This window comes from Monomorium pharaonis, chromosome 1 (assembly GCF_013373865.1).
Source record: "Monomorium pharaonis isolate MP-MQ-018 chromosome 1, ASM1337386v2, whole genome shotgun sequence".
Classification (NCBI taxonomy): Eukaryota; Metazoa; Arthropoda; class Insecta; order Hymenoptera; family Formicidae; genus Monomorium; species Monomorium pharaonis.
The window spans coordinates 21,862,008-21,882,897 of NC_050467.1; the positions used below are offsets into that span (position 1 = coordinate 21,862,008).

The window sequence follows — 20,890 nt, forward strand, 5'->3', positions numbered from 1 at the left end:
TCAGAATTAAACTATAAGATTGGCACCCTAATATGGTAGGGATAATGCGTGACTAACTTTAACATGCCGAGATCTGCAGGGTGGCAAATCGGACGATTAGGTTCCTCGTTGCTCGAAAAGAAGTCGTCTCCTGTCACGGACGATCGGACCCCTTTGCGACACCCTTCGACAATCTTCTACGTCTCCCTTCGCTGATCTTGCACCACCAACATCCTACCCTCGTCTCACGGTGTTAAACTCCGGTGAGAGGGAGAGGAACGCCCAGTGCGGCGAAGAAAGAAGTTTGAATTTTCCAACGTCGAGTTTGACTTGCAGAGTGCTAATATTAAAGTTCGTCGTGCCGCCCGGCAACGGGAAGGGCCAGGCCTTCCTCGGAACGGGGACACGGAGAAAGGTGCCTGTCGCGCCTCGTGCATTAGCCGAGGCTCTCGGGATTAGATTAGAATTTGTTAGGGGCGTCTCTTCGGCGGTAACTTCGTCCCAGGAACGCTGCCAGTTTTGTTTCATCGCCCACGGGCGTGAGAGCTTTTCGGAAACTTTATTACAGGAAGTTCCGTTGGGACGCGCTGCCTTGCCACCAGGAGACGAGGTACAACGTTTTTAGAACCGACCAGTCGAAGCAGTGAAACAGACCGGAAGGGCCGCGAGACTTTCGTCCTGTACTGTTTGCGCGCTGTTATCCCTGTCTCAAGTTGTAAATGTCATCTTGCTTGGACACAATTTCCAACGAGAAACGCGTGAAAATCAAAATAAAACAATTCTCAAATGATATACACTGAAAAAGTTATATATCCAATAAGATATGCAGTTGCGGGCTGTCAACTACAGATATACTCAATGCAATAATATATGCTATTGTAGTATCAACATTGTACTTGCATTAACAGTAAATATTATTGTATTGAGTATTTTATGTAGCTGACAGCCCGCATTTACATATGTTATTGGCTATATTACTTTTTTTCTGTGTACATATTTGTTCATTATTTGATAGATTAAGAATTTAATTTTTCAGAATTTAATTCTAAATTAGATTAATTTTTCTGAAATTTTTATTTACGAAATTGTAATTATTTTATTAATTACGTTACTAATTTTTCTATAAATACAAGTTTTATAGATTTTTTAAATGATATCATACGTATGTATTTACATATATTTTTTCGCTCGTATTTTTCGTCTATCTATCTTTTCAAATAATTTCCACATTCAAAATTAATAAACTATATATAAATATATTTAAAAGGTGATATCTAAATTTTATATATATATTGCAAAAAATTATCAAATTATTATTTAAAATAATTTTCGTAGCAAGATATAGATATCTATATTTTTAGAGTTTTTGATATTGATGTTTTGTAATTGATTAATGGTAAATAGTATGCCTAAGCCGACGATGGCCTTTGGAACTTGAGCCAGTTTGCTGAAGTAGTGGCTTCCAAATTCTACTCACGCGGTATTAACAACAAACTTTCCTCCCCAGAAGAAGAGCCAGTACGGTTTGTCTATCTTCAAGAGGTAGACTTTACCGAGGTTTGCTTCGTTCTTGCTGTACTTCACGCATTAAGCGAAACACTACAGGGCTGGATTAGAATTTGTCAGAGCTGTCGCGCAATAACTTCGTCCCGGAGAAATGCTTGGAGTTTGGCTTTAAGAAGTTTGCCCCTCGTCTTACGATAAATTGAAACTAATTTACACCACGCATAATGAAGTTCTTGAAGTAAAGTGCATCTCGGAAAGACCCCGGGAAAAAAGTGTCAAGAGAAAAATTTGTGACCTCGGAAAGTAGAATGTATCGCGTATTGCGCGCGAAATGAAATATTACTAGTCGACCAATTATTATCCACGACTGTTTAAATAAAATATTACTGTATTTTGTTGAAGTAAACACACAAATTACGATCTTGATAAATAATTTAGTACCAGGATTGATTAACCTCTGACGGATTTCGATGTTTAAAATACAACAGAACATTGCGAATAATTATTTTCTTGTTACGCGTAACATCATAAATTATACTGCTACATAAATTATATGGATCACAAATAATAGATATTATTGTAGAGTATACTAATCAGATAATCAGATTTAGTAATTATTACTTTGGTAATTTAATCTTGATAATCAATTTAAGTGGGTATTTTAAATAAAGCTAATCAACTTCAGCGGTTTGTTTTGTACTTTAGCATCATGCATTACCGCAATTCTGATAAATGAGCATAATATAAAACAAAAAATATCTCAAATGCACATTGACAAAATGACTTCCCTTGTATTATACTTTCTCTAACTTGTCCCTCATCTACTCTTGTAACAGATGTCGATCGTGAGTTCGTTTTAAATTGACAGTTTTACGACTACGTTAAGTTTCTTATTTTTGTGACTCTCGAAGCTGAAGCACGAAAGAGCTTTTCTTCGTCGTTCCACTTCGGTCGTCGACAACTACGAACTACTGACTTTCACTTCCTCTTAATTTGATTCGATTTTCACTACGACGAGAAGCGCGGTATTCGTATAACGGTATTACTTTTACGATTCCTTCCTAGTCTGTAAATCGAGTACGACTCGAAAAAGCTTAATACAGTTCTTTTTATTACCAAGTAAAAGCCGAATCATCTTCAAAACGACGCATCTGCGTCAAATAAACGTAACAGCAAAATGCATTTCGAATATTTAACGTTTCGTGATCGCATCAATTCAACAATTATGGCTTATAACGAATGGCTTTACTTTATGTAAAATGTATGTTTTGGATAACTACAAAATTATAAGAATAATAGAAATTTATTTTGTTGCAAATATGTTGACAAAATAAGATAAAAATTGTTATAATGTTATATTTTAATTTTTAAAATTATCTTCGAACTCTAGCGTTTAAATGGCGCGACAATTTATTGATAATTGCGTTTTCTTAGTTAGAGTCTTCAAATATTTACTCTAATATCACATTAACCGGAATGATCTCGGATGAAAGCGTGGCGCATCGTAAACGCGAACTACCTACTAGACCAGGGGAGATAACACAAGGATGTAGGCAAGGATATTTTGAAGGATTCTAAGTTCGCACAATTTTCAAAATAAAGATCGAAAAATTTTATGAAAACATAATATAAAAATTATATAAAATACTTTAAGCACATGCACAATAAAGATAAACGTAAACAAAATATACAGCAAGTAAAAAAGAAATTAAACCAAACTGATATAAAGATAAATCAAATAAATTATACAAAATTATTTTTTATGCGTAAGCTTTCGTCCAAACTCCTAATCCACTTTGTCAATATAAGATCAGTAATAATCCAAATCTCAAACTAATTCAGTAATTTCTAAATAAATTATTTTTGTATTATTTATGTATATATATTTATAAATATATTATGTTATAAAAGCTTTTTCATTAACGAATCTAAAAAAAATTCTCTTAATGAATCTGGCTTAATATACGCAAAATTAAGATAGTTCGAGAGAATTCTGCCTACGCCCTTGCATAGCATATGATAACAATACAGCTGGTGTAGAGCCAAGCTATATAACTGTTTCCATAGTCAGACAGTTTTGCGTTTTATGATAATGCTCTCACGTCAAACATATACCGTCACCCCCGCCGTTTAATGCTCGAAAATTTTCGTCGTGACGGAGTAGGTAAAATGTCGCGATTCACCTCGAGCATTACAAATGTTTTTTTACAGTGTTTCTCCATACGCGAGTTACAGTCGCAAATCTCACTTTCGAGACTCGTTTCCCCCGGTGACGTGGAACCATCATACTCGTTGGATTTTACGGGGCGCGGGTTTAAAACTCACATGTATAATTATTCCCGCGAAATGTAAACTACCCGAATTATGGGCGAACTGCTTCGCGTGACTTTAAAACTACGAAGGAGATACGATTATCCTTCCTAATGGTTACACCAAAGTTCGTTAACGTAACTGCGTAATGACGTCAGTGAACGTAGCACCTCCACCATAAAAAAAAAATGTTTGGATATACCGCATAATTTTACACTATATGTGTATGAAAACTCTCTTTCAACCAAATTTAAAATAATGAGATTAATTAAAATCGCAAGAAAGTCCTTCATAAATAATACATATCTTTTACTTAAAAAAAATAAAATAATTAAGATAAAATCGATCTCGCGCAAAACATTATTCATTATTCTAAATATACGTACAAACATTGTTTATTATGTTACGCAAAATTAATGTGATAGAGAAGTACAGGGTGACGATAAAAACATAATTTTGTATAACTTACCCGGCCATTTCTTTGAAGAATCAACTCGCAAGGTTCCTTCACTCTGGATTTGATCTTTACCGTTGGTAACGCGACAAGTATAAAAACCAATATCAGAAACGTCCAAATTTGTGATTTTTAATCGACTTCCTGCCAAGTTCTTCGCCGCATGTTCATGCATCTAAAATGTTATATATATTGTGTCAATTCAAGCAGTTACACTAGAGAATTAAAAACTAAGAGAAAAAACTAAGAGAACTGAAATTGAGAGAGTATATAAAAATTCTTTCTAATAAAAAATGTATAATGTACACACACACACGTACCGTACACTTATAAAATTTTAATATTTTTTATTTTTTATATGTAAACATTGAAAATTGAATTTTAAGAGTAACAAATTCATATAAAACTTAGAGGAACGTAGAGAAAAATTGCAAATTAATAACAAATTAACAATTACACATACTTGTGCGTGTATTTTCCTAATGGTGATTTTCGGTCGGTTCTCTTCTAATGGCGCTTCATTCTTGTACCATCGTATCTTTGTTGGAGGAGGATCGCCCACGACTTCGCATCGCATATGAGCAACGCCGCCGGCATCCTTCGAAATGTTTGTCAGAGTTCTTACGAATTTTAAAGTACCACTTTTCGTGCCGGATGCAGCGTCCACGTCGGTCCTGCAAAAAAGATGATAAAACGTATATTTTACAGTATAACATAATCAAATTAATATAAAATACCATTTTTTGTAGTTTCTATATTATAAGTAATAAATTAATAAAAAATATATGTTTTATGTGCTTTATGATTCTACATTGTTATCTTGCAATCTCGTAATATATTGTATTTGTGTGCTAATATTAGACCAAATACATTTAAATCTCTCTATCGATCGCACGATCCCATCTGCGGTCTAGATAACAATGTAACTTTCTAACGAGGTATCATTGAGGCATACGAACTTTATTGTTCGCGAGTTCTATGCCTTGTTACGCTTACAAAGAACTTTAGCTGAATCAACGTCAGATTATATGTGTATAAATAAATCGTAGTATGAATAGATTTTAAAATTACTTGATCAGATCTCTCGAAAAATATTGTAAACGTAAGAATTTTTTAACAATAATAATTTGAAATTCACAGTTAAAAATCAATATGTAAATAATAGAAAAAACAAGAAAAAAATGTCCTTTTTTCGTGATTAAATTCTACTTTTTTCGTATTTATAACATATACCTTGAATATTATTTTTTCAAAAGCAAAACCATACGATACTCTCACGTTTCAATATCATGTCCTCAGGGGGATATGGAGTCATGCATGTTGGCGCAATAATCGCAAGCAAGATGCTGGTATCAACTCGACACAACGCACTTCAGAGACGCGGATGCTGCAATCAATTATAGCTTCCGGCGAGTAGAGGCAATCAAATAGCCGCGGTTCGGTAAGTAGCAATCCAAGAGAACAATATGAAATGCAATATGCAATATCAAATATAAATATATTAATACGCGGAATCGTATTACGACTTTTATCCTCCTTTCTCACTCTCATCCCGTCCGTCCGTAAAAGTAAAAGCGTATCTCGCGCCAAGTTTCTTTTATCACTGGGTGAACTTGATGTACGGTATCGCGAGACGCATTTAACGGAGCGCACGTTTCCAGAAATGTGCACCGCACATTTTTTAAATATCCCGTATATTCGCGCAAAGATACGGCCCGGCGGCGCTTTCACGCCTCCTCCTACTGAATTCCTGAAAGTCACGGGAATAATTCAAGCGAAATGCGCGGGCGGGACAAAGGGCGACTTTAATTATGTCGCCGATGCAGCCGCATTTCACACGGCGACGTTCACGGTCGCCGACAGCGGTAATGTTACGTATCATTGTAACGAGAGATACGCGCCGTTCGGGTGCCAACGCGTTCATACGATAACGATGAGACGCGATTATTATCCGCAGTTGCTTTTGTACATTGATATTGTTGCTGTTTGGCACGGGAGATAAATTTGAAAAAGATATTTAATATTAAATGCACGCTTAGTGGAATCCCGATAATCCCGACGATATTGGCTGATACAAAATATCACATGCGATACACAGTTCAAATAAAACTATGCATTAATTAAACAATTTTATCTCAAATAGATATCAGTCAATATAAAATTTTAAACAAAGAAGGATTTTAGTTTCGAAAGAATGCTCAACAAGACTATATTTTTCTGAGCGATCTTCATCATAACGTTAGTTATATATTTTTGTTACATCTATTTTTTATCATAATACAAGTTGAAATACGGTCGTCGTGCTCAATGCAGTTGCAAGTATAATATTACGTTCCTACATATATAAATGTTTCTATCTATTTTTTTAAGTAACTGTGTAATCGAATTATTACAGCATATAGAACTTGCTGTGTATGCCGTTAATCCGATTTACGTTTTACTGCAAATAACTAGCTTTAAAAAAAAATATATGCATTCGTAAGCACAGCCCTCTATTGAATTTTGTTTGCTCGGTGGCCGTTCTCGCTGCGAACTCGAGCGATGGCTGATACGCGAAGGAACACAAACGGAGGAACAGGGCGGTAGGGTGACCCTATCCTTCCGCAGAGGGCCAATCATCGAGTTTACATTGCCGCTTGTGTGCGTGCAAGTCGGCAAGAAGTGTGTACGTGTGTATGTGCGCACACGTGAATGCGAGCCCTTAGATACACGAACGTGAGAAACGTCTATGTACGTACCATCAGCCACGTTTGCACGTGGCAGGACGTGATTGCACGTGGGTACGAGGGGGGTAACTAACCCCGCGTTTACCGCTGGTTATTGAATATAAATCAAGCTATGATCAGTAAGTCATCGCGGTGGTAAAGGCCTGTCAGGAAGTTCGCCTCGTTCGCGGCGAAACAATGTGGATATGGCAAACATTTGCCAGAGTAGGATATAACTAGGAAATTGATAAAATAGCTTTCAAATGAATAATTTAAAATACATACCTACAAGATACATTTAATTATAAATATTATACGTGTCATTAATGCGCTTTTGTCCTGTATTTTTCTTTTACTGCAAAAAATACACGTCTCGCTGAAAAATATGCGCCACTCTCGTCTATCGATTAAAATATTAATTTTGACATATTTGTTTTCGCAACGTATAGTTCCGTAACATCTCTCAATCTCCCTCCGTCCGTGATAATAAAATTCTTTTGAAAAATAAAATTATACATATATGTGTATACATACATGTATGAATAGAGATTGTTAATTTCTTTTCCGTTTTGTCAGGGAGGACTTTCGATATTAAATTTCATTTTTTTTCTATACCTTATTCTGTATGAAATATACATTTGAAAATCCTGTAAAAAATTTGGTCTAAATGCGAATGCCTAATTAAATAGTGAAGGGATTTGATTTTTCGGATGCGTTAAAAAATGGGGATCTTGTCGGTGCAGCTCGGTGTGCATAAATGCCCCAGTGCAAATTGCATAAAAATCAACGGCGACGTGTGTCACGACCGTGGCTCGCAGCTTTCGACGCCGGGTGGCGCGTATGAAATTAGCGGCGTGTAGACGGGCAAGATGAAAATACGTACGCCGCCTGTGGCGTTGCACAACGCGCCAGTTGACTGCGCTTTATCTACTCGCCATGTAAAGTAATTCTATGCATTTTGAAGCGGACACCGCATTTATCAGTCGGTTGAAGCGAAGCGTGCCCTTTCCACTTTCGGCGCGCTGCACGCGATGACACGCGCGTGCATTCTTAACTCGGCGTGACGCGCGATATATACATAAAACTGCATACATTTACGTACGTAAACGCGACGCTGCACTCTTATCTATCGGCTCATGACGACATTTTTGTCACGCTGTCTCGCCATAAAGCGTGTCATAACGAGGAAAAATTTTTAGGAGACTACACGCGGCCATGAGCTGAGCAAAATTAAAATCTTTAAGAGCTTTATATAAAACAAGAAAATTACATATATTATTCCATCACATACATCACAAATAATAAAATAAAGTAAAATTTTATTATAAAACAAATAACTGTAAAAAAACTATTTTACTTTATATATATTTTCTGTGGAAAAAAATATATATTATTTTTAGAAATATTATTCTATTTTAAATATCCTTTTATTTTATATAAATAGATACATATATAAATTATTAAGAATAAAATAAAATTGTAACATCTTAAATTCAGACGAATAATTGACGAATAAATATCTCTCGCAAATACTCGATGACATGATTATCAACACTGCTAACGTCGAATAATTATTATTATGATCAATATGTATTTCATATGAAACACTATCACTATGGATACTGATCTTTTTAAGCGCCAAAATTGTTATGACATAATGCTACGCTTTGCTCGACGAGACTTAATTATAGCAGCATTTACAGTTGATCGGGTTTTGAACACTAATTGATCGTGACTGGAAATAATTAATATCGGAGTAAATATACAGTTTGCTCTACCCTGCGGCGGAGGGCGGTGACGGCAAAGATCGACAAAGGGATTTACAGAACATCCACGACGTGTATTCGTAATATATAATGGCGTATGTGACTCCGCTAATTACGCGGTTTGGTCCCTTGTAGTGCACGTTATATTTGTTCTATATGCAAGATATTATTGCACGAATATATTGCGCATTCGTATACCAAATGAGCGCAATCATTAACCTGCGTTTATTGATTCAATCTCGTAACTAATAGTCCGTCATAACAAATTTGAAATCCTATGTTTAACTTGAAATTTGAATTTGAAAATCTGTGGATTAAAAAACTTACAGGAACTGAGTACGGAGAAAGTAAAAGTTTGAAGAAATTGTTTTAAAACAAGTTAAAGAGATGCAGTTTTATATGCAGTTAAATGGACAATGACAAACAATATCTAAGTAAACTTAGCGAACAATCAATTTTTGTATGTTCAAAATTATTAGTAAGACAATATATGAGAAAAGATTTTATTAAAAAAATTTTTTATGCATTTTAAACAACCTCGTCACATTACCAAAATCTTACGTAATTAAATATCACAGGGGATTGAAATGCGGAATACGGTATTAAGGTAAGATGTAATCTCTAGAGATTTCCGGAAGAGACGTGGAAAATTTGTAGGGAAAACGCGTTGGGGAGCGTTAACACTTCGTCGCACCGACGGCATTACGTCACTTTCTTCGTTGGCCATTTCAAGTAGGCAGAAGACCTTCTCAGACGGAGATTAGGAGGTTGCAGGGTTTCTATAAATAATGCAACGTTTAACCCACCCTCTCCCTTTCGCCCCCCGACCGCTCAACGACGAGCTAGTCCCGCACCCCAACGTCGGAGACAACGTTTTAAGTGGCGGAGCTTGTTTCCCGCTCGCCTGCTTGGAAAGTTAAAGTTAATGCGGGAAGGAAACGTACAAATTGTAGAATGGAAAGTCGTAATGGAGTACTGAGTGTACTCTTATTCAAATATTTAAAAAAATGATATTTTGTATCAGCATTATCATTTTCACTATTTTTGTATCAATTTAATATTTTTGTTTCCACTAAATAATAACTGTTTTTGGATATTTTCTCTAATATATTTACAATAAAAATATAACGAAATGTTTTTGTGTACGTAAAGCACGAAATTCGCGCTTTTTTGGCTGAAATTTCTCTCTTTGTAACATTTGGAAAATCATATTATTACAAAAAAATAAGACTATTCAATATAATTCTTATATTAGAAATAAAACTCAACAACAGAACACAAGGCGGATGCCTGACGTTTAATATGTAGTCGAAATATGAGCTATCGGGGCTTATTTCGTAATTTCCTCTCGCATATCGTTTCGCTTGATATGTAATATTATAAACAACAATCGTTGAGCAATTGATGCCGGTTATATCTTTATTACGTATCACATATTTATTACTGTAATGATATAAACAATGATTTCTATTGCGCCACGATTGGAAATTACAGGCAGAGTAGTATTGAACGTTGCCGTCATTTTCAGACTAATAATATTATGTTGCAACATTAGCGTACTCAATTCATTTGGGGAGCAATACACTCTGTAACATTTACATTCAAATTAGAGGTAAACAATATCGTGCCAATGATTACCGGTGATACTGCAGCTATACAAGTTGAGCCACGGCGAATCGTGTCAAAATAGTCGTTAATAGATAGAATCAATTAACACTTAAATTTTTTTGCGCAATTTATTTTGTTTATATATCAGTATTTATATTTATTTTTACATTTACACTCACACGCAGGCGGATACAATTTAAATTTGTCCAAAATATTATCAATGTTCCAAACGCGATATATTCGAAAATTCTAATCCAACTTGATCGGATTGGATTCTTTTCCAAGCGATCGCGGCGTAATCATACGATTATGAAGGCTTCTCTGGGATGAAGGTCTATCCTAGCTTAACATCCCGCACAGAAATGTGGCTACTCGTAGAAGCTCACGGCCAACCGGGCATCAATATTAATGGAGCTATGCTGCATTTAGGGTGGAATAATGTATAGTGATCGCATTGGAGAAGTGTATGTTGAGATTGTATATATAGGCATACGCGCACACAAAGGCATACACGCAAAGCATAAACACGTATACAGCGGGTCGCGTGTACGGCCCCGCATCCTATCGGTATCACGACCATAATGTGTCACCGCCGATCGACTAGGACGCGTAATTTCAATCGCGGCAAACCCATTACCGTGTCATTATGTCGCGATGTAATGATGTAAACTAATGTCTCGCGTGCAAGCGCGTAAATGTGATATTTTGGGACACAGTGCAAAGCCAAAGTTGTGTAACAGTAAACTTAAACATAGTCATGGATTGATGCGAGTAAAATTAACAGTCGTGACGATTATTACAACTTTATATCTCTAGCCTAGCAAACTTTATACCTAGTCATTGTATAACACTAAATGTTAAATTATACCATTAATTTCAATTTAAATTATACTACTAATTTTAATACAAATTAATATTTAATTTAAATTTCGCAATACGGAACAGTGAAATATAGTTTTAATATATTTACGATGACACATTTCATGTGTTGTAATATATTTATATAATCATAATTCACTTCTATAAATTCTATATTAATAGGTTAATATTTAATTTTTTGTGCATTATTACGTCTCACGAATGTTGCGCGGTTTTCAAATTATTTTTACCGTTTAACTTCTCCCTTGTTTTATGAAAAATATTTTATTAGCAATAATTCACGGACATTGGCGCGAAATAAGTAAAAATTCTGCAGCATTAAGAGATTATATATAACAGTATATAGATCCGCGAAATATATTTTCCTTGAAACTCCGCGAAAGGAAGATATAAATTTTACGAAATGGCCAAAGATATATACGCTGTCTTGCAAGCAAGGTGTCGCACGCGCGTTTTATGGAGTGTAATTTCAATAACGACGAGTGTATTATCGTGTTGGAATATATATCACGTATAAATCCGTGCTCCGTATATCGATTTGCATGTCATTCTTATACGCAGGGAATACTGCTGACTTTATCTAAGAATATTAGTTTAATCTTATTACTATAATGTAGAATGCTGTTACATACATCAATTTCGTTAAGAAAAGAAATTACTTCCAATTGCTAATAATAATTGATTGTTCAAAATACTTTTTGATGCTTTTAGTTAAAAAAGATGGACACAGTTTCTTTCCTCTTCCGGGACAACAATTTTAATATTGAATTTTCTGATCGACAAAACTGATTTATTGCGACAGGACATCAAATTCTTGAGAAAAACTTGCAGAGAAGTTTTAAACGGTATGAATTGTAAAATATTATATTTGATCGAGCAAAAAGCTCTCCTGAAAGGAGAAATGTTGACAGAAAATTAAAAAGAATATATTAGAATTCTTAGTATCGCCCGGAACCACCGAAAGACCATGTTGAAGTAGCCATCCTGCGATGAATTTGTAATTTTTTCTTTCTGCTCGACGTTGATTTCGATATTAAATTTTCTAGCGTAAAACGACAAAAACTGATTTATTGCGACGGGACGTCGATATCGACTCCTCGCGGAATGAAAGTCGCACGGTGCGAATCATAACGCGCGGCGCGGAAATTGCGCGACTTTTCTCCTCGAGATCTCGGGCGCGAAGGGACATCCTCGAGATGAGAATTTTTGAATATATTTTCATCCCGCTGTAAACTCATACCGCACGCGTGGGGAAGCCTGTCGGAAACCTGCTTCATCGGTCCTGCTGTGCCCGGGGAAAACGCGGATATGAAATTTGAACTTCGGAATTTCGATTGGCTCTATCGACGCGTCCTTCGCAAATTAGCTTACTCGTAGATAGGGGGGGGGGGGGGGGAGACAGAGAGAATTCAAATTTAATCGTGCGGCAGCCTTTGCAGTTCCAAACGGGGTTTGCCTACACGGGGAAGTGGCATTATTAGCTTTCGAATCGAACCAATCAAGTCGCTTCCTTATTAAGCCCCGCGGGGTTCCTCTCCCCCTTGTCCTTGTCTCAGTTTGCCGTCACACGGCAGAAACGAATCTCTGAAATGTCTTTCGTCTCCCTCCTATAATTCTCCTTTTTTTACGATTGTCATACCTGCTACTTTTGATAGGTCGACTTCGATCGGGGATATTAAAGATACCAAAAAAATTGCACTTTTTAAATGTAAATTCTAAATTCTGAATATCACTACATATGCTTCTCAATATTCTTCTGACGAATATTTTTTCTTTATTGAATAAAATATTGTTGCGTTCTAGACTTTTATTGATTAATGAATATTTCCTTATTTTATCTTATATGGATATGAAAATATTCATATAAATTTCATTTTATTAAATAATAATAAATAAAATAAATATAACTAACAATATAATAATTACCATAAAATTTAATAAATTATATATGCGTATATAATATTGATGCAGATATCAAACTCTTTGCGTTTCCTTTGAGCTTCATAAGCCGATTATAAAGGATACTTTGATGCGGTTTGGCGGTCAATGAAGTATTCTTATCATGTCCCGTTTTAGTAACGAGAAATTCCCACAAAAAAAAATAGAAGAACGTATGTGAGCGAGAGAGTGTATGTGTAAAGGCGTAACGCAATTAAAAAGGGTTCTCTAAGTCAGTTTCTTGCTTGTCTCGGCAATTTCACCCGGACGTAGGGAGGAAGTCTTCGGTCATAGCGGATAGACACGATCAATAGCAATTTTAATTGCTAATTAAGCGCGGCGCTAGTTAGACGGATATGTGTTTCGTATTTAATCCTGCGATAAGACGATAAGGCGATAGGGGCTGCAGGCTATACGAGGCTCACCCGTTCGTGGTCGAGTCAAAAACATCGTTGTAGTCCTCGTCCGTGCTGTAGTCTTGCACGTCGGTATCCGCCGAATCCTCGACATCACCATTTCCACCTGCAAGAAAATACATATGTTAATTCTCTATCTATTTATCACGGTTTAACAAAAAAAGATGCAATATTTGATATCTCATCGAAACATTTCTTAATATTTGATAGATTACTATTTTAAATAAGAGGACATTATTATTTTAAAGACTTGATTTTCAATCAATAAAACAAAGAAGAAATAATACCAAGTCAAATTCGAATTTATTTTCTTAAATCACGTTTTGGAATTTTGTCATCAAATGTAGCAGTTTTAATTGATAGAGAAAAATAAATCTCTCTTTTTTTAAGATTCTCTACAATCTTTCACTTGCCAGTTTCAATTTCAGACTACGGCATAAATTAAATAAAGTCTGGCGTTCTTGTATTAATAGAACGGCAATTAGTGTTCTTGTGGTAAGATTATACAGTTTCTTGTGAAGTTCGTCGTGAAACAAACCGTTATCGATTCAATATTGATGTTAAATCGAAAGTGAATCAAGCTCAGTTAAAAGATTAAATTAATTCTCGTATTTCCGGTCAATTTTACCTCAGTAGCACTTAATTACCAGCTACGATAATCAAATTTGGTTCGATATTTTATGAAATATTGGAAAGATAAAAGAACTATATTCTATCTTATCGTTATTTAATTACATTTTTTTTCGATCAAAGCGAATCTTCGTGCTTAATAATATTTTTTAATTATATAAATTTTTAATATATTCCTGTCCTTTTAATATTACTTAAGTAATGTAAGCGAATTAGCATAATTGGATGCTGAAACGTAAAGAAATTTGTCAAAAATAAATTATAATTGCTATTTATTTATTAATGACATATTGAAAGACACGTTATTTTCACCCTATAATAATTGAAAACTCACAAATAACTTAAATCGAAAATAATAGGCAGTATTTTATTGTACATACGCTTCAAAGTTATTCTTGGCTAACCATTCGATTTTCCAAAAAATATTAGCAACATTCTTACTCTTTATCATCGTTACCCCGTCAGCCTAATAACGATTTTTCCGATGTTTATGTGCATAGGAAATTCAGAATGGTTACGTGTCGAATTCTCGACATTCCGCCGATTAAATTACAACCGGTACAACAGATATATTTGCCAAAGTCGGAGGGATAATCTCCATGCACACAATCATAACTTACTCGCACGTCTTCCGGATCCTAGTAAGTAATATATTTGGCTAGACGGTGCCGTCAACAAACGATACCGTCGGTCGGCGGTGCCGCGAGATTAATTTGTGAATCGTGATTAAGGTCGGCATGTTCCCGAGGTTGTTAGCGCGGTAATGAGTAATCCGCCGACGAAAGAGGTTTAATATGGAATCCCATTCTGGGATGGTACATGTGGCGTAGCATACTATAATTAAAGAGCTGACGCAAATAACATTGAAACTATTATATCTATGTCATATCTTCTAAAAATTATCTCAACATTGTAAAAGTCTATAATTAAAATATATGAAAATATTTCCAGAATATGAAACAAATGTTAAAAATATTTTCCCTTTTTCTTTATGAATAAAATATTGTAAATGTAGAAAATTAAATTTTATAATAATCTTAATAAATATATATCATTTCAGCGGAAAAGAGAGAGGAATTTTATCGTAAATTTACATTTATAATAAATTGATATAATTTTACAATATATAATATAGAATAATATTTAAGAAATTTTTTAATAAGATTTTATATAGCAATTAATATTTATTGCTAATGTTAATAATTATAATATTTTTATAATAATTAATTTTTAATTATTAATCAAATTATTATAAACACACGCATAAATACAACTTGCTCTTCTTATTTGAGCGGCGTACCGTAACGCGATTTCGAAAGAGCGCGATTTTGTCGACGTTATATCATAATTCCATTCATAAAAGTTGGCAACGTCCAAGCGCACATCGTGCCATCTCATAGTATGCAGTACGTGTAAAACTTTGGCTCGTAGCCGTAGCCAAAGCTATTAAATAATCGAGTAAATTATCTACTTCTGCAATATCTCCCGCAACGTCAGCTGAATAAGTGCCAAGAACAAATTTAAGCTCCTATCCACCTCGAGCATCGCTTTTCGATTCATTGACCAACCCAATTTATCAACTACACATATTAAACATTAATAATTTGCAAAAATGTGGTTACTCAAAATATTAAATTTTTTAATGTAGCCTATAAAATATATCTATACACTTCTCAACAGAAAATTTAATCTCAAAAATTTTTTCAAAAAAAAAAAAAAAAAAAAAATAAAATAATATAAAATTCTCAATTATTTTGCATGACATTTAATTAAAGGAAAATAAATTTTCATGAAAAAGCTAAAACTAATGTACAAATTTTTCAATAAATCTAAATTGACCTAAAATACAAAATATACATCTATTCTAAAATTATTTTTTGATTTGTCCTACATAAAAACTCCATTTTATTAATAAGAAATATACACACCCTATTGATGGACACTTAAAAATTAATTTGTTTTTTAGTTACAACCTTGTTGCACCGAGCTATTGATTTGATTACAGTCCATCATGCTGGAACGATGATAAAATTTTTTTACCTATTGCCCCTCCCCCTCTCCTGTACGTGCTTTATCGTCGATAGGCTGCGACGCCGGGATTTTGATCGGATACAGAGAAGTTTTGCAAATATTGATATGGGAAAAATACGAATTTTATTCGTCGTGTACCTGCAATGTGTCCCGCTCGGATTGTAAAGTGACATTTAACTTCGAATTTCGTCCGCGCCGCGAGTTTTTCAGCGAGCACAATAAAAAATCCACTCAAAATAAATACGGAAAAATCTCTGGCCGATGTAAAATAAAAGCGCGCGTAGCACATGACAAATACCGATGCGAGCGCGGACCTCCCATCTCTACTTCTATATAGAGATTGTAATATTGATTGACAAAGCCGTATAACGTTTTTAATAATATGAAATATGTAGAAGATGCACAATATATCGACGTAGATATTCCGATCGCGCAATCAGTGACAAAACGCTCTATAAATCAAGCTTGCGGTAAACAACAAGGAAGAATTTATGCGTTTCTATTTCATTCATTTTTAATATCAAATGCAGTTTTCAGAATTCACATTTTACTAAAAGTATTACTGGCAATACTAGAAATGTTAAAAATATTAAAATATTAAGAATATTAGGCTATTAAAACTATATCACATTTCCATTTACATGGAAGCTTTTGTAAAGACAAATAAAAACAAATGCAGGCAATATCTTTCTTCATTTATTATTTAATAAAGTTGATTTATTTTTGTAGAACATAATAGAATTCTTTAAGAATAATTTAATAAAATAACTTATTTTTCTGTATATAATTAACAAATGGAGAGATTTTAGAATTTTATTAAAATATTAAAATATAGAGATGTGTTAGAATTTTGACCACCTCAACGAGAATTCTCTGATTAAGCAAGTCGTGGTTTAATCTCGTCTATCAGCGTTGCAGTGGTATTACAGCGCGTTGAGCAGCCGTTTCGTTACCGTCGCGTAATTGTCGCCGCGAGATTGCGGCTGCAGAAAAGCCTTCTCTTGCACTCTTTCGCGCGCTTCCGTTCTCTACCACACTATGGCGGTTCACCTAATATGAAAGTAGCACTAGGACACTGAGGAAAGTGACTAATCCCGCTACCAGCTGCTGCTGGCAGAACGATTCTCCTAGGACTCGTAAAGGTAGTAATCTCAAATCTTTGCGTCATGCACCCACTGCGCGTAACAATCCCAGGTATCGTAGGCGCCGTAAAAATGGCGAACGATAACTGGCTGTCGGACAGTCGCGCAGATGTCAGAAGTAATCAAACAGATTGCCCAAGAGGAAAGATAATCGAATTCTAAACGTTTATTGCCATAGATCGTATGTATACTTTTTCCCATATACTCTTTTCTTTCACTTTTTCATTATAAATAAATTGTTATATGACACAATATGCATATTTTATGTAAAGACGCAAAATTTTAACGTTTTTTTACATATTTTTTAATAAATAATTAATAAAGACACTTTTAATAATTGTAGAGATAATTATGAAAATTATTATCTTATCATTATTCACGTAATTATATAGCATTATCGTTACATTTTATATATAAAAATAAATTATCTTATCAAAAATTATTTTTAAAAAATTCGATTAAACTTTATAAAATTAATTCATGCAGCTTTATAAATAATTATCGTTACATCTTTACATATTTTAAAAACATTCACACGTGGCAAAGCTTATTTAATGAACGTACTTTAATTATTATGCTTTATCAAATATCATGAATGTTATATTAGGAATTTATATATGTAATTCCTTTATAAATAAAATTCTTCATTGGAAAATTCTATTCGCGTTATAATTTTGGACTTCTGATAAACATTATTGACGTGCTACATTAGTCAATGCAGTCCGGCATATTGTCAGAAGTACACAACTGTCGCATCCCTATATTTCGCGTATCCGCACGTGCGTTCTATGTTTACATCATGCGTACGCCAGTTGGCAAATGTTGTCAACGTAGATTTCATTTTGAATTACCGGATTGATGGTATCGCAAATTTAATGAGATTTATCATACACATGAAAATTGCCGCGAAATTTGTTACTTTAACGTGCTCGCCGTAATCACAAAAAATGGTGCATTTTTATGATTAAAAAAATCTGGATGTATTTTCCGTTCCCCACACGAGTTTCTTTCTGACATTTATTTTTATTGTCGTTTCATCGATATCGCAACTCTAGAGTGAAATTGACATAATCGGAAATACCCAGCCATCACGGAGGAAAAAAAAACAAAATATAAACGAGCTTTGTTTTTCACAAAATAGCGCAAATGTTTTTTATTGACTTTTTCGTCCATTATAATTTATCGATACCACCGAAATAACTCTAAACAATTTCCATATTCATGATCGAAATACTTATTACGTTAAACAACAGCGTTACATCAAAAAACTGCAACGGATTTTCGTAATCTATTTAAATTGTCAGATTCAAGTTAAATTTCACGAATCGTTGAGTCCCGCCGTATTTCGCATTCTTTAACGATTCTTTCTTCTAATTTCAGTGTCACATATATACGAATATTTCGTGTTGGTGCATACTGATCGAGCCGCGCGAATACCAGAGATGTGCTTTTTTTAATTATAACGCGAATGCAGTCGCGCGATTCATGAAAAGAGACAAGCTGCACCGTATAAAATAGCATCAGACTGAAAATTGCATCCATATTTTTCTGTCATTTAACTGATGCGTATCAAATTTTATATTGTCATTGCAAAATTTTATATCGAGGAAAAAATTCGCTTATTTTCACGATACCAATTCCTTTTTTTATTTCTTCTTATAAAATTTATTTCCAAACTTCCATTTGTATCTGTCACGTTAAAATGTTATCTTTGAAAAAGTAGTAAGTTATCTACGCTTCTCGTGTGAAATGCACCAATGCGATCGACGAAAATGCGAGTGCCTAGTAGACATTTTACGCATTTCATGGTAACAATCGTGAAATTCTGATACACAACGTGGAAGAGCGTTACTTCGATCGCCGCCCGATCTGCTGACTGTCGTCGGTACGACGACGATGCAATCGCAATCTATGTGCGCCGTACGGAAACCATTTGGAGTGTCTGGTTACGTGGTATGCGTCCCTCGCGAAAACGAACGCCCGCAGCACGTATGAGAAAAAGAGGGAACTCGGTGTGCGTGAGTTCACATGTGCGAGCACGTGTGTGGAACGTGCATGCACCACTCGTGGGAGAGGACCAATAAAATCGAACGCTATTGTAGTCACCGTCCCCGTATGTTTCCCCATGCTCTTTCCGGAAAAAGAGAGCCGCGGAAACCTAAGAATACAATTTCAATCCAATCGTAAAGTATATATACATGATGACAAAGATTTTTGTGATTTCAACGAATTTTTTAGTTTTAAAATCGACATTTGATGATACTTTATCAATTTTTTCATTATTTTATTTTAATCTCTCATTACCGAACAGGGCTTACTATCGGAAAACTCGGGAAAATCTGGAATTTTCGAGAAATTTATTTTTTAGCTTTTATATTTATATGGAATTTTATTGGCACTCAGAAAAATTATTAAAATGTTAATTTTAAATTCTAATTTTAATTATATCTTTCTCTTTAAATATTGTTTCGTTTTTTCCATAATGTAAAATCAATGAGCAATAAATAATGTCGTCCGTATCTATGTACGTTCTCGTGTAAGTTTTTATTAAAAAATTAGTAAAAAATTTAGTGTTGTGTGGGGTTAACCACCTTTCGAATTCTCCGCACAATTGTATTCCATTTTTTGCAAAAACTAAATACGGAAGTGGCGATTTGTCTGGTAATAAGTTGTTTTGACTAAACACAACATTTTTTATTAGTAAAATTGTTAAAGAAAAATCATAGATTAATTTGACACATCCGAGTGAGATTTTACACGCTCGGCATTTAACACTTGGCCTTTCATAATAACCGGGGGGGTTTCAAGTTTACCATGTTTTATCACCTTCACCTTTTAGGACAAAAGGAGCCAGACAGGTTTTACAATTACAAGTGGGCGTCGTAGACTCACATGTTTCAGTTAGAAGATTAAGATCACATGATAACATCTGATTGACATTAAATATTATAATAATAATTGGAATAAGCAAAAAATAAAATTTCTCTGGTCAGAAGGATAAAAAGAAACATTGAATATTCACAGGTGATTTTGAAAATCGTTCTCGCACATGTGAATCCACATGTGAAAGACAATGGAAGAATGCCGTCGACGTAGGGCGTCGTAATTCCTACTATAAAATGTGCGTTGAGTGATGAGGTTAATCAACCTCCATACGCGCGTCATCGGGACATTGCTCTCTCGGGCGCGATGTCTAAACGAAATTTCAATTTCTCCTAGACGGCTGGCTGGCGCGAAACAAAGCGGGTCGGGCCGCGTGTGTCAGGAGCAGACTGACACGCGGCGCCGCATTCGCAACATTGGCATCCCACCAACGGCACATCACCGAGCCGTCATTATGCATTCGGGGTACAGCTTTAAACAAAACCGTGCCTACGCGTGGCCGCAGGCGCCTTGACATGACGTGGTTAATTCCAACACAACGATAATTAGTCGGCATTTGGGATTCATTGAACGCGCGCGCCGACTTTTTGCACAGCCTGACAGGCAAAATTACGGGAGCGGCGCATAACTGTGAGCGCGTTTC

General features: G+C 34.9%; 1 protein-coding gene across 1 annotated transcript in view; it reads right to left on the reverse strand.

Moving 5' to 3' along the window:
- The window catches only part of LOC105828142 (tyrosine-protein kinase transmembrane receptor Ror), a 238,599-nt gene that overhangs the window by 35,088 nt on the left and 182,621 nt on the right, over window positions 1-20,890 (reverse strand). The window contains exons 2-4 of the mRNA XM_036293587.1: window positions 13,571-13,667; window positions 4,713-4,923; window positions 4,265-4,424 (exon numbers count right to left, since the gene is read on the reverse strand). Coding sequence (XP_036149480.1) covers window positions 4,265-4,424; window positions 4,713-4,923; window positions 13,571-13,667 — 468 coding nt within the window. The remainder of the gene's footprint in view (window positions 1-4,264; window positions 4,425-4,712; window positions 4,924-13,570; window positions 13,668-20,890) is intronic.